Source organism: Dermacentor andersoni, chromosome 4, assembly GCF_023375885.2.
Source record: "Dermacentor andersoni chromosome 4, qqDerAnde1_hic_scaffold, whole genome shotgun sequence".
In the NCBI taxonomy this organism is placed as follows: Eukaryota; Metazoa; Arthropoda; class Arachnida; order Ixodida; family Ixodidae; genus Dermacentor; species Dermacentor andersoni.
Genome location: NC_092817.1, coordinates 58909315 through 58926685, shown reverse-complemented (window position 1 = coordinate 58926685; position 17371 = coordinate 58909315). Strand labels below are relative to the sequence as shown.

The 17371-nt window shown below is 48.5% G+C and overlaps 1 protein-coding gene across 1 annotated transcript in view; it reads left to right on the top strand.

The window, feature by feature from the left end:
- LOC126536145 (proton channel OtopLc-like) overlaps positions 1-16352 on the top strand; it is a 31707-nt gene extending 15355 nt beyond the window's left edge. The window contains exons 2-7 of the mRNA XM_050183014.3: positions 1865-2271; positions 6237-6363; positions 7841-8039; positions 8879-9033; positions 9974-10190; positions 12741-16352. Of these exons, the coding sequence (XP_050038971.1) occupies positions 1943-2271; positions 6237-6363; positions 7841-8039; positions 8879-9033; positions 9974-10190; positions 12741-13696 (1983 nt within the window). The 5' untranslated portion in view covers positions 1865-1942 and the 3' untranslated portion in view covers positions 13697-16352. The remainder of the gene's footprint in view (positions 1-1864; positions 2272-6236; positions 6364-7840; positions 8040-8878; positions 9034-9973; positions 10191-12740) is intronic.
- The last annotated feature ends 1019 nt before the right edge of the window (positions 16353-17371 follow it).

Genomic DNA, 17371 nt, shown 5'->3' with positions numbered 1-17371 from the left:
CACTGATATAAAAAGCAGATGTTATAAGAGTTCAATGCACTCCTCTTCTTCATCACAGGAGGAACGTGGAATCGAGCGTCTGTAGCTAATACACACTCTAGAAAGTCATCGATTGATTGCTTTTACGATGAACAAACCGGATAATATATAGGTCTGTTCTGTACAGGGTGTCCAGCTAACTTTAGCCATAGTTTTAAGATACGCAAACGCCAAGTAGCTGGACAGAACAAAGGTAATGTTGCTTGCCGTCGCTTAGGGATACTCAAACTATATTTTTTTCATTCCGCCTAATTACACATTTAGTCTTAATTAATTAATCGCCATCCGAAATATGTCAATGAGAATGAGAAAATTGTGTCAGTGTCAATGAGAAAATTGTACAGCAAGATGAAGAACTCCCGATACAGCTTTCCGTTGCTCAACACGTGCTAGATAAAAGTGTTTTTCCGAACGGGAATGAAGCCCTTCAACAAAATTGCCGCGCGACTGGCCGCTCGAGGCACTTTGCGTGTATTCGCGGGCTTCTTTCACGCTAGAATAAAACACTTTCATGTAGCACGTGCTGAGGAACAGAAAGCTGTATGGGGAGTTTGTCATGTCGCTCTACAATTTTATCATTGACACTTTTCATCTAATTATAACATTGGGGAAGTTAATTAACACTAATTAACTAATTATGCGGAATGAGAAAAGTAGTCTGAGTATCTCCAAGCGACGGCAAGCAACTTTACCTTTGTTCTGTCCAGCTACGTGGCATTTGCATATTTTAAAACTCTGGCTAAAGCTAGCCGGGACACCCTGTATAGCTTGGTGCTCACTTGGTCTCACGAAGAAGTTAGTGATACAGAGTGAATAAAGTAACAGTCAGACTAGACTGATGTATATTTTACACCACTTCACAGAAAATAAAATAAAGAAGAGAGCTGAGAGGTGAATTCCATTAGATTGATCGAACCGAAACTGAAACACTACAAATAATTATGAGCCCGAATATGTGCAGTATGACTTCACAAAGTGCTATGGAGCCAGTTAATATGTGCCTGAATATGTTCGAACCTCAAGCATTCCGCTGTCATCCACTATAGAAAACGTGATAATGTCTCTAGTTTCTCTTTCTCACTTTCTTTCTTTTTCTCTCTCTTTCTTATTTTTTAAAGGCGAAGCATTTCTTGGCGAACATTTGCCATTTTGACAGTATCTATCTAGTCACCTACGTCTTGGCACTCTCAAGGTCGTTTCGTCAACTTGGTATGTACCACAATTGGCATAGTATGGCATGAGTGTATAACGAACATAAGCCATCGATCATGACGTGAATAGAATGACATGTGTGTCACGTAGGTCATGAAACAGGCGCCTACGTCCTTGTGCTCTCATGGTCGTTTCGTTAACTTCATAGATATCAAAATTGGTTTAGTATAACGAGAGTGTATGACGAACTTAAATGATAGGTCATGACATATGCGTGTCATATACGTCGTGGAACAGCGGCCTACGTCTTGGTATGTACCAAAATTGGCATAGTATGACAATAGTGTCTGACGAATATGAATGACGGGTCACGACATGAATGTCACGACATGGGTGTCATGTAGATCATGAAACAGTCGCCTGCGTCTTGGTGCTGTCACGGTCGTTTCGTTAACTTGGTAGGCGCCCCACACACTGTTTCGCCTAACATCTATTTCCACAGGGCGTGGGATCTCCCGGCTTCTGTTTTTTTTTTTTCGCTTCATGCTTCTGTTTATCTTGATAGTACCCCAGCTAAAGCTGGGATAAAATTGGAACCATACAGGAAAGAACAGACTGACCGGTGGACGATCCAACGTGCGAGTATCTAATTGGCGCTTGACTTAATTCGCAGGCACCTCGCGAAGACCAGCGGCAGCAGCGCCGGGAGGAGGGTCTGGGCGGCGGGAGGCCCCCGTAGCGCGCGGGCGCCATGCTTCGGAGCGGGGCCCCGGCGGACGACGGGTCCGCTGAGCCCCTGCAGCCGCCGGCGCGCAACGGGGACCTGCTCAGGGCGTACCAGGAGGACGCGGACGCGGCGGCGGCATTCGAGATGCCCTCGGCGCCGCTTCCCCCGCCACCGCCACTGCCGCTGCCGCCTCCGATGCACGAGGCCACCGAGCCGGACTCGAGCCTGCTGCAGGAGCACGGCAACGGCAGCCTGCCCGAGCTGCGCGCGCCCTTCGCCGTCCCCGACGACGACTCGCTCGGCCAGCCCCGCAAGGGCTCGGCCGACTCTTCGCAGAGCTCCACCAAGTGCAGGTACACGCACGGTGCACTGAAGGTTGTGGGAATTTGTTGACTGGTTCTAAAAAGTTAATTGGATCTTGATTGATTGACTTGTTTGCTGCGGGCTTTGGGCGCACGATAAAGTACGCCAGGTGGTCAAAATTAATAATCCGGAGCCCTTCACTATGCAGAGGGGGGTCTGCCCAAGGTTATTTTGGAGCAATTTTTGGAGAAAGCAAAATTGCATTTTGGAGCAGCTTGAAGAGCCTAAAATTGCAGTTTGGAGCAATTTGGAGCAGGCCAGTCTGAATTTTGGTAGAATAAGGGAATATGCGATATGGCCAGCGCATTTCGAAACGACGACGAACCCGAATAAACCAACACGAGCGCTGTACTGCTATTGCCTTGCGCGACGTCATAAGCTGAATTTTGGAGCAGATTACCCCGACACCGCAACCGTCTAGTACATGCGAATTTTGGTAATAGTGCATGTATATTTTCATTTTATGGTAGCAATCACAAAAAGACATGAATTTTTTGCATTAATAAGTCTCAAACTTCCAAAAGTAGCCCAAGGTATTTTTGATAAATACATTGATGTCTTTAATGTCTCGACAGTGATGTGCCTGGAAATGCGCTTCACCAACAGGTCGCAAGGAGAAGCGAGGGTTATGAACTACGGTGGTTTATTATTGCGATAGCATTTGTATTGACACACCAGGCACATTTCTGCCGTCGTCGTCGCCGTGGTGTTCTGTATAAAGTCTAAAGATGGTAACATCATTGCCTCGCGCCATATGCTGTATGTGCGAGTGAAATCGCGCGAGGGTGAGCCGAAGATCGCGGCTCAATCTCGCGCGCACAAGAAAAGAACGTGGGGAGAAAGCACGCCGTCTTCCGTCGCGCGCAAGGCACCGGAGGAAGGGGAGGAGGCAGGGGGGTGTTCTACTCCGGCGGCTGCTGCGTATGGCGCGGCCACGCGGGCCCTCTCTTGAAAGCGATCTGCGATGGGGACAGCGCATGCGCCGACTGACGATAGCTTCGTGTGCGCTGTGTTTTCGTCGCTTAGTTCGCCTTGAAGCGAGAGGCAGCACGAAGGTAACTTCGCTCGCTGCTGCTGCCGCGATTCCTCACTTCAGCGTTTTGACAGCGAGTGCGCCCGGCGATGGAGTGAAATGTGCTCCCTTTTTCTAGTGCACAAGTGGCACCGCGTTTGTTAATTTAGCAGGCGAATGTTTACAAGTTTATATGACCAATAAATCTACTATCCTTACTGTGTATAGCTGTCTACTAATTTGCTATCGCAATCCATGCTTCGCCTTTCGGGGCGAAACTGGTATTTTATTTTTTGAAAGGCGTTTCTACATACTAGACCAGGGCGATTGCAAAGCACCTAATGCATAACTTTCTGTGATACCGTAAAACTGCTCTAATTAGTTTTATTCCAAATCCGCTATTACCCTTCGTAATAGGTCATAATGGCGCAGGCCTCGCCCATACAGGCATGAAAATAGATTGGAAGAATTTTACGCTATGCTGGCCTTGGGACAGAGACGCCCGCCCGCTGAACCCGCTGCTGCGCGCCCCTCCCTATATCTAGTTATAGCTCGCAGTGCTCTCAGCCTACTTTTCGCTGTATTGCGCCTCAGCTAAGGAGTACCGCGCCGCTCGACCCGCTCAACTGTATTCTCGTACACTCTAAATTCTCTAATTAGTGTAACAGAATGGATAACTGAGCTAGTTGGTTTGCTTGCCTCTTGAAACTGTAATTACAGCCGCCCTGGCCGTTCCGACAGGAGTGACGACAGCCGGGAATCGCTGCGCCGCGCCGGCCACTTGCTGGCCGGCTCGGCGTCCATCGTTGCAAGCGCGAAAATTACGAGAAACTATGCGGGAGGCGCCGTCGTGCTCTGTGCGCAATGTGAACGGCTGCGCTCTTTTTCGGAAAACGAACCCGCTCGCTGTTCGCGGCCACTGCCGGAGCGCACATGCCGAAGCCGTTCTGACGCAGCGTGGCGCAATTTCGGTCAATTTTCTGCGTTTGGCGCGGGAATTTGCGTTTGTATCAAAATGGCGCAATTGGCGCGGAAGTCCCATCCCTGTCTACGGCATTCCTCCTAACCCACTGTGAACTTTAATTTTGTTTGTTTACTTATTTATTTATGTGTTTATTTATTTATTTATTCATTTACCTAATTAATTATTTCTTGTTAGTAAACGAGCGAACAAATGACTTATTTGCAAGCTCACGCAACTGATGTTGTAGGGTTGGTATTATCGATGAATGATTAATCGATTAAATGCGTCCCGCAATAAGATTAATCTTCATCGATGTTTTCCTTTATACGACCTAATCGATTAGGCCTGTTCGATAAATCTTTTCCGAGAGCTTGACAGGCGTGGCCCGAAAACTGAAATCGTGCTGGAATGGTGGCGCACGAGCAATGAATGTGCGGCTGTGGCAGAGCGACTGTCGACTGTTTTTCCGAGTGATGCCGAGCCGAGCCCTTCCCCTCTCTTCCCCCACACCGCACACGCCATCACACCGCCGGAAGCCGGAGGCTTGACATGCCCACGCAATTCGAGCCATGCTATAGCAAACTCAGCCGTTGATCGTCGTGCCACTCCCCGTCCACTAAAGACGTGGCACACCATGCGCGCCGATTTGGAGCATGTATTTGACACAGCGATGGAGTTCATGTCGATTCCAGCAAATCTGTAGCGTCCGAGCTTCTATTCTCGCATGCTGGTTGCGTGGCGATTCAAAGAAGGTGTCGATTTCACCGAAACATCGCATTTGACATTCCTTTGCTCTGTGGAAAAGAGCATGTGGTTTAAAATTTTAATCCAGTAATTTTCTTTTCCGCTGTGCACATTGCAATTTCTTGGATATTTCAGTTGGACTACACCTCTCACTTTGCCATTTTTCTTATTTCTTGTTTAACTGTACTGCAGTACTGCAGTGATTCACTAGCGTCATGCATCTTATTTAATTCCGCACTATGTGCCAATTATACTTAGTGTTTAACAAGTTAAATATTGTACTTTATCAAACGTTTATACACTTGTATTTCAAACTTGGTTCCACCTCTCAAACATTAAAATAGGTTTCTACAAAAGTACATAACTGTGTTTCAGCCATTTTGAAAGTGCCCTGCAAGAATTTTCATTGATCAATTAATCGATGAAAAATCCTGTATCGAAAGCGATTAATCGATTAAAGGCTAAAATCAATGAATAATTGTTAATGGAATAAAAAAACTAATCGACTATCACTGTGATGTTGGCATCATTGGTCGACATTGGAAGTTACTATCAAGAGATTGAAGAATAATACTATAAAATTACCTCCTCCTCCCCCCATGAATAGATATTCGACTCCTCCTCATTTCCTTCCCACTTTTATTTTACTGTCTTTTAGCAGCGGTTATCTCTTGCCACTTCCCGCGTGTCCTGACGGCTCCACGTTAAATTTCCATCGCTTCTACGAACACTTGTACAGCCGCTGCCCCAAACTCTTTCTCTCTCACCTCCCCTTTTTACTAGGCTTCGTTGCCTTAATTACTTGGGCACAATCAACAGTCAATTGCCGGCGGCTCAGATACACTGGCTATCCCACATTTAGCATAATACGAATTCATACGAACATGGCCAAGAGCTCAAGCTCTTGCAACAGATGTGCAAGTGCGACCCCGTGCCTCCTCTTCCACTTCCTTTTTCTCGGTATATAGACGCTGATTCGGTCATCACGGCTAGACAAATGCGCAATGGCTGGGCATGATGCCTCGCATAAACCGCGCAGGCATGTCAGCTTGCACCTCAGATTCAGCGTACTGTATGACGCTGATTATAGTTCCCTTCGGTGACTATCCATGATAAGGTGCTAGATAAGATTACAAGATGCTAGAGTGAAGACGGTGTTAACATGTTTTTTCCTTAAAACCCTCAGCACAGATTCATACAAGCATACAAGGTATTTTCTTAATGTCTTTTTGCAGGAGGCGCACAAAATCTATGACGTGCAACATGGTGAGCGCACTGTATGGCAAAATAGCTGTGGTTATCACGACCGTCCTGGTGTTGACGGAAGTTATGGACAACTCCGTGCCTCTTCTGCGCTTTCACGTAAGTCCTGCCAGGCAACTCATTGTGGCACGTTAACTATAAGCGAAATGCATAAGAGAATAACAAAAGGCAGAGATATCGGACTGACGTAAAAAGGTCGAACTCTTCTATCGTGCAAATCAAAATACTCAATTCCCATTAACGTTTGGGGAGAGATTGCCAAGAACACCTTTCTAAATATGTTTCTGGAGAATGAGCGTGTGACAAAGAAAAAAGAAAGAATAAAGAAAAAGAAAGAAAGAAAGAAAGAAAGAAAGAAAGAAAGAAAGAAAGAAAGAAAGAAAGAAAGAAAGAAAGAAAACAGCACAGCGTCGACTTAATACTTCCCAAGAGGCGTTAAACGGAAATGAATACCCGCCGTGGTTGCTTAGCGGCTATGGTGTTGGGCTGTTGAGCACAAGGTCGCCGCACGGCCGCCGCATTTCGATTGGTGCCTCATGATCGGATCGTGGCTTTGGCTCGTAAAACCCCATAATTTGAAAAAAAAAATGGAAATGAATGTGGTCGCATTCAAGTGTAAGTCCGCTAACTGAATAAGCAGCGACGATTAATCAGCGAGTGTCAGCCATACATTAAAAAGATATTCCAAGCAGACCCAACTCAAGTTGACAGTTACGTATGTGGTGTACTTGTGATACCCACTGCCACAAGTTGGTGTCAAAGAGGTTCGTTGAAAGGCGACCCATACCCAGTGTCACACACCCATGGCTATAGTGGCATTTATTTTGAGACTGCATACACTATCTTGGGTATCGGCCCACGAAAGGGTCGAGATACGCGACAAAAACTGAGTTGACTCGGAAATGGAGTGAGTGAGTGAGTGAGTGAGTGAGTGAGTGAGTGAGTGAGTGAGTGAGTGAGTGAGTGAGTGAGTGAGTGAGTGAGTGAGTGAGTGAGTGAGTGAGTGAGTGAGTGAGTGAGTGAGTGAGTGAGTGAGTGAGTGAGTGAGTGAGTGAGTGAGTGAGTGAGTGAGTGAGTGAGTGAGTGAGTGAGTGAGTGAGTGAGTGAAAACCTTATTGAGCTCTAGTAATTGTGTTGTTCTGCGGCTGAGGCACATTCTTCAGGGGAGTCTTTCTCCTTGTGTCTTCCCCGGAGGTCTTCAACCTCTATCGTTCTCTATCGCAATGGTCGGCTGCCCTCAGTCCAGGGCCCCACTGGCTTCTGCTGTCCGTCGTGCACGCCGCACTAGACCGATAGCTGGTCTTCGCAGCGGTCGCTGGACAGCAGTTCCTCCCATTGCTCCACTTGCATGTGATAGGATTGGGACTACGTCAGTTTGCTGACATGCCCATGTTATGTGACTCAGAGAAGGAAACTTCGCATTAAGATGACAAATATCCTCGAAATCCGTGTAGTGGTGCGTCTAAAAGCGCACTGTACTTGAACCGTAAGGCTGCCAAATGAATGTAGCTCATGTTACGACACGTAGAGCGTGATGAGCAGGTAGAGAGCTTCAGAATGACGGTGCGTTTCGCAGGGCTACCTGTACGCGTACCTGCTGGGCGGGTCGGTGGTCTGCCTCCTAGGCGTCTACGTGAGCACCATGGTGGACCGGTGTCCAGCGCTGACCGGCCAGCCGTCACGTCATGGGGCCGACCCTGAAGCAGCGCTGCGTCGCGGTCGTGTCATGACGGCCTGCTCAGACGTCAGCATTTACCTCCGAATAGGAGTCATCGGTAAGTGATGGCCACTGATATTTTTTGCAGAAAGGAGAGCTAACGAGGAGCAAGGCACGAAGGAACAGTTCCAGAAGCACTGAAGTTCCAGAGGTCGTAGAAGCAAACAATATGTCTAATTTGATTAGTATGATCTTTATCGACACAAGCGTCTTAAGCACTAAAGGCATGTGCGAAAGTTTTTTACAGGAACATTGGCGTCTCGTTTCTTCGCAAATGATTCCCGTGGAGACGACCACTCGGTCCGTGTGCGTCATAGATGAAGTCGGCGAGGTCGTACCAGAAGACGGAGGTTCATTTTTTTTTTCTTGCAGGTAGAGGCTGCCTTTCTCTGGATGTGTTTTAAAGAGGCACTCTCGCAATGTCATGTCAGACGTCCCGTTTTGTCGTGGCTTGTTGGTCGCACGCTGTACGCGCCTTTTGTTTTAGTCGTTCCTTATTAGAAGAGCGCATTTCCCAAATGAATGTTAACGGTACGGTTTGCATCACTTATGAAAACAGGCTTCGCACTACTGACCACACCTGTGGTAGGTCCTTGATGCAGCTGTAACGACATTTGACGAAAGGTGGATATGCACGCGCGCGGCTGGGAAATGCATTTTGGTAGAACTCGTAAGTTTAAGCATTTCACACAGATTGAAATGTTCACGCAATAACTGCTGGAGTATTTCGGTTAGATTTTGACAGAAAGTTGCTGTGATACTTACAGCCGTACAACACTTTCTGCGTTAGAACGCCGCCTTCTCGTTTTCCGTTCACTTTCTAGCGCCGAAAGCGTAAAAGCAAGCGGCGTTGGCGCAGATGGAGTTTACCGCGGCTCACTCCTCGGCCTCTTGCAGTGTTCGGCATGGGGACTCTGCTGTCGTGCGGCCTCGAGATCGCCACCATATTCACGCTGACCAAGCCGTGCACCGACCCTGTGAACTTGGCCATGCCTGTGCTCCACGCGCTGTTCACCTTTCTGCAGATGCACTTCGTCTTCATGAACGCACAGGTCTGTGGCTGTACCACTTCTAACGAGAAAAGAACCCTCATTCACAAAGCTATTCATTCATAAGAACTAATCATCACTGGCCCGGCGGCCGACGCCTGTTCTTAGCGCGCGTGGAAACTTTTCTGAATATAGACATAGATTTTCATTATAGCTGGTGGCAGTGGAGCTGCGGTGGAAAACTCTGCCACGGCCGCTCGGCGAAAACCTTTCATCGAGCGGCTTAGAAATTACAGCCCAATTAGGTAACGACGCGGACGAGTGTTTAAGATGACCCTAAGCGACCGCCTTCTCACAACTGGTCTTTATTGAGAAAATAACGTAAAAAGATACATAGCCCACATGTGGTGCATGCGAAACTACAGAAAAGAAGAAAACAAAAAAGAAAATTGCAGAAATCATATAAAATGCCTATCCAGATAGTCGATCTCTTTTTGGAGAAAGTTTGACATGTCAACACAAAAGGGCGGCGCCACCGCTTTCGAATTCCCGATGCTGATCCCTGCATCTTCAAAATCTGTGACGGTAAATGGTACATGCTATAGCTCATTACGTTTCCAAATAACTAAATGGCATACGAAATTATATGGCAATTCGACCTGAGGGCTTGGTTTGGTTGCCACAAAAATCGCTTAGAAAGTGAAATATCAAGCACGCACTGACGTGCTTCCATCGCCGCCCGCGTTTTCGTGCGAGAACATCGATCGAAAAACGAAATTTCGGCCTTCGTTTGTGATTCGATCCCCTATGTACAGCTCAGCCTCTCCTCTTCCTCCGAACTAACGCTGAGAGAGTTCCAAAATACTAATGCATGCCAGCAAAGCACCATTTCGTGCTTTCCGTTATGTTCTCATTCATCACAACAAGGCGATTTACAACTGTCTAAGAGCTACTAGTCATGTGTCCCTGAGTAGTTGACGCTTCGTGTGTTTTGCGTGCGCAGACCGTGGCCCGATCACTGGGCTGCTTGCGCCACCTGGTGCTGGTCCACCTCGTGGTCACCAATATCGCCATCTGGCTCAAGTTGCTGCTCTGGGAGACGGCCAGCGAGTGGCTCCGACAGAGCCACGTTGTCCAGGATGGGCAGAGCACCGGGCCACCCAAGGGATTCAACTTCACCACGCACGTCATAGACGACCAAGGCGACCACAAAGCGTTCTGTACGTCCACCTATATTGGAGCGCCTTCGTTTTTTGCGCACCGGCAGTAAATTCCAGAGGTCATAGTCGCGTCTCCGAACGTATAGTACAATAAAAAAGAAAAAAAAGAAAAGAAGTTACTAGCGCTAACAAGACTAACGAAAATAACGTGGAACAGGGCAGAGCGCTAGCGCTCTGTCCTGTCCCACTTTTTTTTTTTCGTTAGTCTTGTTAGTGCTAGTAACTATGTCACAGCTGGCGGACTACTTGGCGCGGTAAGACATCTGCAGAAGCTCCGCCCCCGTAGCTTTCACTTCATTGCCACAGGAAGTTGTGCAAGTTGTGTCCGCAAGTATAGAACAAACAGTTGGCGTTCTTTTTTTCGTCAGTCACTTGAAGCGTGGAGGAGTACGCTTGCATGGGCCAAGCAGTCGCGGGAACGCGAGTGAAAAGGAAACTGTCGAGCGAATAGAAATAGGGGCTTGAGCGCATATGTCAGGCACAAGGAACTCATTATGTTGACACGCATACTTCTTCATCTGTATCCAGTGGCCGAATTTCACAAGCTAACAACTGTTGATGGTTGTCACCCAGCGCAATATGCGTCTTTTTGTTTCGAAAGTTTCTCGAATGTTATCGATGGTTCTATCTGTCGTCTGTGTTGTCGCCGATCGAGCCTCGTGTAATCGAATTCTGTACGCGACGGGAATACTGGTGTGCATTCTAGAACTTACACGGCCACCAGCAATTACGCTGAAAGGTTAGTTGAGCTGGTTGAGCTATATATATATAGCCGACATGCCTGATCAGCAGACCCAGATTTTCGTCGATCGCCGACTTTGCTCACTGTTATTGTTGTGCTCGAGTGTTACTTGTTTCGCTGGGCACAAGTTCGCTCAATAAAGGGTTAAATTTATATCTCACAGCTATCCTACTACTCCGTTCTTCCCCGTCACAACATGGCAATACATACACGGTACCTTATGGATATCCTTGAAAAGTATACAGTCAGTGTAATAATATCCCTGTGTTCACATATAGACCCGAAACTTGGAGAATAACAGTTATAGAAGGACTGTGCTCTTCCCTGTTCTTAGCCATTCTTTCATTTTTGCTGAATAACTACTTGTTTTTATATTTAATATTCGCCGCACCATTTAACTTCTATAATACATTATACGGTGAAATTCGTTTACATAGCGGTCTCGATTCTACAACCCTTCAGACCTTCCTCTGCAGTTATACATTTCGTGCCCTCTATTTGCGTTTTGTGCGTATAGAAATTGAAACGGGTAGCGACTAAAAATTGTTCAACAATGAAAAATTCGCCGTCGATTACGATACCCCTAACACGAAATCTGAGCGCAGCTGTATACGTGTTTTCATTTCGCGATATAGTGGTTGGCGCGGACCGTCTTTCTCGTGCGGCACGTAGCAAACGGAGTAATGTATGGCGCGACTGCCTCGCTAATCGGGAGATCGCGAGAGGCGGCGCTTGGGTGACGCGTGGGGGCAATTCACAGCAGCCGCCGCAGACAGATCTCCGCTCATGCAGCGCTTTGTTTTCATGCAGAAGACGCACATTACTCTGGCGCCATCTCATAGCCATCGTCGCCGCAAAGCCGCCTTGCGCGGCACTGCACTTTTCTTTTCACGCTTTCGTCATACCCTCTTCCTCCGCTTTCCTCCCTGTCTTTTTGTATATTCCTGCTTCCTTCCTGCTCTCTTCGCGATCGCTGTCTTTCATTTGCCGCTGCGCTCCGCGTTCGCTTTCATCCTTCGCTGTGTTCGTTCGCTCGGTTACGAGGGAAAACGGCCACGCTCTCCGCACGAACGGGCGCCTAAAGCCCAGACCACACGTACACCTGCGAACGCGCGCAAGCTCGCGTCTACGGGCCTTGCGCCTGCCGCGCCTAGCGAGGAATGGCGGTTTGCATTTACAAAGACGCGCAACAGCGCCCATTCACTGGCATAGCCTCCTAGATAACTTGCAGGCTATGTCACTGGGCTCACTCATAGACGGCTTGGCAGACGCCACTTCGTACTTTGTTATTGACAGTGTTTCAAAATGTTGCGAAATCTATAAACGTTATAGTTATATATTTAGAGCTGGTTAGATTAGCACCGAAATGAAAGAAGCACTTTCTTGCATGGTATAAATCTGCTTCACTGAGAGTTGAATGTACCATGACGTAGCTGCGTAGCCAGGCGCGTCAATGCAAGGCAGCCCAAGCGCGCAATAACATGGCGGTAACAGCGAGGAGCTGTTCACCGAGATCGCGCCGCGTTTCGACACGTACGAGCCGTGCCTCATCGTCTACGCATGCGTGGGCGCGCAGACGCGAGTTTGCGCGCGTGCGCAAGCGTACGTGTGCTCTGGGCTTAAGAGCTGCACTCTAAAATTCTGGATAGTCACCTTAAATTGGCAATTAGTAGAAGGCCAACGATCGTACGCAGCTCAACGCAGCAGTATTTTTCTTGCAAAATAAGTCATTTGCCTAATTCCGCGAGCTGTCTTGTTGGACTGGACCACGCTCAGCAAGGTTTTGATGTGTCTCTCTCACCATGCAGTCACTTCGGACTGCCTGTGGCGGTCCATGGACAACCTGCCCATGGAACGTATGCTTACGCTGCAACGCTGCCTGCACAACACGACGGTGGGCGCCATCTGGCAGAAAGCATCGCCCTTCTTGACGCCCTTCATCGTCCAGTACAGCGTCGTGGCTGCCGTGGTCGTCTACAACATCTGGGACAACTATTCCTACTGCACCAGGGGCAAGAACTACTATGGCCGCCGGTACTCTCCCACTACCGACCGCATTGAAGCTGCCGTCACCTCCTCTACCGACCGTGTCGTGGACTGCCAGGGTTCCAGCAAGGGCCTCTTCCTGGGCCTGCTCGTTCTTGTGGCCGGCGTCATCGTTCTCATCCTTTTTTTCGTGCTGAGCAACGAGAACATGGAAATCGAGACGCTTTCCGCAGTCACCACTCTCCACTGCGCAGTCCAGGGTCTTTCGGCTATGGCAACGGCCATCGGACTCTGCACTGTCGGCGGCGCTTACCACAAGCGCGGCAGGACGACGCAGCTCAACTCAATCCTGCAGGGCATCGGCCTCCTCGCCCTTTACACGTACGGCGTCTTCGGTGTCGTCGCCGGCGCCTCGAGAATCTTCGAAGGGTCCGAGCACATGCTCCTCCTCGTGGACGGAGCCTTCATGGTGCTGTTTGCGAGCCTACAGTCGCTGTTCGTCCAGCGACTCGCCATGCGTTGCCTGCCTAAGAACAACAACAAGTCCGGCTTGCAAGTCGTCACGTTTCTCATGTTCAGCAACCTGGTGCTCTGGCTCCTGGAGACGTTCACGAACCAGAACCACATATCCAGTCAGCAGCAGCTGGCCATGTACGGGGCCGTGTCGTGGGGCATCATTTCTAGGGTGGCCCTGCCGCTGGTCATCCTTTATAGGTTCCACTCATGTGTCTTTCTTCTGGAGGCGTGGCAGCTGCCCATCACATTGAGCAGAGAGTGACTTGCTTTGGTCGCGGCGATACTGACGGACAGTAATTGCTGCCCTCCTTTCCCCGTGCACCCGCAGAACTGGCTCGACAAGCCCTGAGTGACATTATGCGGTTTTCAAAGGGACAGTGTTTTGAGTGAGGGAGTGATGACTGCCGCTATTCAAAGCAACCTGTATCTGTGACTGCCACAACGGAAGTTCTGCTGTCATCACCGACTTCCATTCACGTGTTACGTGCAAACGCTGAAAAAACTTGCGAAACTAGGGAATTTTAGTCCATCCGGTATTCCGGCAAGCGCCGCCGATTTGCCAGATGAGCGGGGGCGTAAACTTGAGCGGCCAGATTGGCGGCGCCAGCTGGTGCTGCAAAGTTGAACCACCTAAAGACAGAGCCAATTACTATATTCTTTTTAGCTGGGGTGTAAACTCTCGACAGCGGCGTTACTGCCAACACCATTACACCGCTGCCGAAAATTTGCACCAGCGGCGAAGCAGAATGAAGTAGGTTACTGCAATTCTAGCTCTGTGTTTGTCTGGTTGACCTCTACAACACCAGGCGGCTACATCGCTCCGGCAGCTCATGTTTACGCCCCCGCACATCCGGCAATCCGCCCAAACCACTCCCGTTTGCCGGACTAGCGGACACGCTAAATGTCTCTACTCTGTGCACCTCTCTAAGTGTGAGAAAAAAAAATGTGGCGGCTTAAACCTTCGATGCCCACATAATCAACGTGCAAAAATAGGCTCTTTGGCCGCTTATATGCCCCACATCAGGTTTAAGAATGGCTGTGAAATGTGAAGGCTATCGTTGATTGTTAAGTCTACATGATGGTCAGTTTCTGTGATGAAACTTTCGTAAAGCGTGATTATAAGCCTTAAGAAAGCTTGTATGGTGCTAGCTCCACCATACGTGCTTTCATCCAAACCCAGGGCGATAAAGAATTGTAGTTTTGGTCCCGGTAGTAAGAATGTTAGAAGTACGAGTAAAAATGAGCGCCAAAGTTCAGTTGCGCATACCTAAACGACACAAAGCTGCCACTTCACGTGATGCCTTTTGATCAGTATAAAGCACAGAGTGCACCATCATCACAAGATTTCGCATCGCGCTTTATGAGCTTTTCCATTTGTGCCTTGTCATCAGAATTATCATTATTTTTGGCGTCACCGACAATGTTGTGAAGCTGTTAAGTTTTGCTTTTAAGCACTGCCACACCATCATTACAAGTAGAGCTTAGCCTTGCTGTGAGCGTATGCGCTGCCCACAGTACACTATGTCATGTCTATAGTACACCTAACGTCACGTGTCCTCGATCGTACTGCTTCAGTGTTGAAATGTGCACAGTGGTACAACTTTCCATGCATGAAAAAAGTAATACGAAATCCTGAGAGCATCACTTTCATTTCATACTAATAGCATAGAAGTGACCATAGGTATTAAAATTAAAGCAGTGCTGCCTCATTCCGCGACATCACAGACAGCAGACTTATGGAAATGGAAGACTAATAAATACTAGAATATTCTTATCAGCGCACTTTTACAAACAGCATAAATGCCACTTTGCATTTTCTGTCATTGCATGTACCGACACATTCAGAACTAAAAACTTATGACGACTTCAATGTGGGCTTCGAAGATGTCTTCCCACGAAATTGTGTGTTCACAGCTTCGTTTCTTCCGCCAAACGACCACCACAGGTTCGAGCACGCCGAGCCCCATATAGGGTGTCGCGCGTCCTCGCCCGCTCCGTACAGTGGCAACTGTGTTGGAAAATGCACTGAGGAAAACATTTAGGTCATTCGGCGGTGTTTTCCATCGGCTTCGCGTTACTCAATGGTACACTGATCGCCCCTCGCCCGGTTCGCTCCATTGCCCGGCAGGCCCTGGCGGACATTCGTTATAAAGAAATGACGAATATAAAGAAAGAAGTTTGGCTCCCCCTTCAACTTCGTTGCATCGGAGTCTCATTGCTACGAAAGCGGGTATCCCCACTGACAAGTTGCTGGCGTCAATACAACTTCCTAGCATCGTTTTAGAGAAGACACTTTTTACTAGGACGCTGCCATGTTGGGGGTAAGTGACATCTTGCGGAAGGTACCAGCGAACCAGAAACTCCGGCTGCGTCTAGCATCGAGCGGCAGTCGACGCTCGACAGGGCTTCCGATGAAGAACAAGACGCGTCTTCAATGGGCTCAGGCCCCATCTGGCGCCTGGTTGGGCTCGGCTGCAATGGTGGGCTGCAGCGGTGCTGGGCTGTGCGAGCAATGCCATTCACGGCGCGGCTCAATATGGTTTTGTCAAGAGTGTTAATCTTCATATGGCTGCCTCTAACGAGATCTATGTCGATCGCGAATACGGCATAGTTTTGTAAATTTCCGCAAGGCAGCTATTCTGTGTTTGCTCAGCTTAAAGAGAGAGAAAGAGAGAGAGAGAGAAAAATGAAATTGCGGAAGAAACTCCGCCCACTGTGAAATTATCATATAATGGGGTAGCATCCTTTGTAATCATTACTTATGAAGCTTATGCTCTACCCTTGAAACCTATAGACTGTCGTATTTTACGAGATAAACAACTCCAAGGGATATCACGGCCACTATGACGGTCTCCCCAGTAAACTCGTTTTTACCCCGAATCTTGTGTTTGGTAAATGAAATAAATGTCGTTGCGGTGTTTCTATTCTCTAATAATTTGCCCGGTGACGCACTCTCCTGCGTTCCAACACATGCTCTTAAGAAGCCTCTCCCTGTTTTTGCAGATATAATTCTCTGGTTGCTTGCGTTTTCTGCCCGCACCTTGCCCGCGCAAGCTTTCGCGTGCGTTCAGACTGCGCCTCAGCAAGGCCAAATCGAAACTCGCCAAGCATCTCAACGCGCTCGTTCTCCTACGAGAAATTCATAAGGGCGTTCTATGCAGCTTGCCAAGGCATGCATTCGGGGCGTAATAATTCCTTCGCCGGCCGTCGCGCGCGTCGGACGCTGGAATCATGAGCTCTCTTCGAGCGGCGGTTATTCTACCACAGCTTCCTACAGAACGTGTTGTTAACAACACCGTTCTTTTTTTTTTTTTTTTTTTTTTTTTTTGCACGGGGACGTACGTGTGAGGCTCTTTAGGGTCGAAGATTTCCGGGACGCAATTGTCGTAGCCTTAATTAGGATCTGATCAGATCAACCACGTGTGGGCAGTGACTTTGAACAGCGTGGAAGCAACGAAGCGGATGGTGGACTTGAAAGAGTTACAAGTCAAAAGGCGACGGTGTCTCATCGTATACCCACAAGACCATCAGGTTAGATTTAGGCTACACTGGTTTCTGCATGATGTGGACGACAAGATGTCCGGACAGCGTTAGCGGCTTTCGGCAAGGTCACTGAGATTACCCGCGAACGTTGGCGAGTGCAAGGTGTGAGTGAAGAAGGGTCCACAACATGTCCAATGCTCCTTAAGCTCAAGCCTGGCATGAAGGTGGATGACCTGCCTCATCAAATAAGGTTAGGCGGTGAACTGGCTCTCGTAGTTGCACCGGGGCGCCCGATGCAGTGCTTGCGCTTCTGTGGAGCTCATCTACGCCGTGATTGCAAAGTGCCACGTTGGTGCCGCCGCCAAGCGCATGCCATGACCAGACAGACAACGCGCCAAACATCAGCCGCGAAGAGCCACCAGCAAAGACGGTGCAAGTTCGGAGGAGTAGCCTT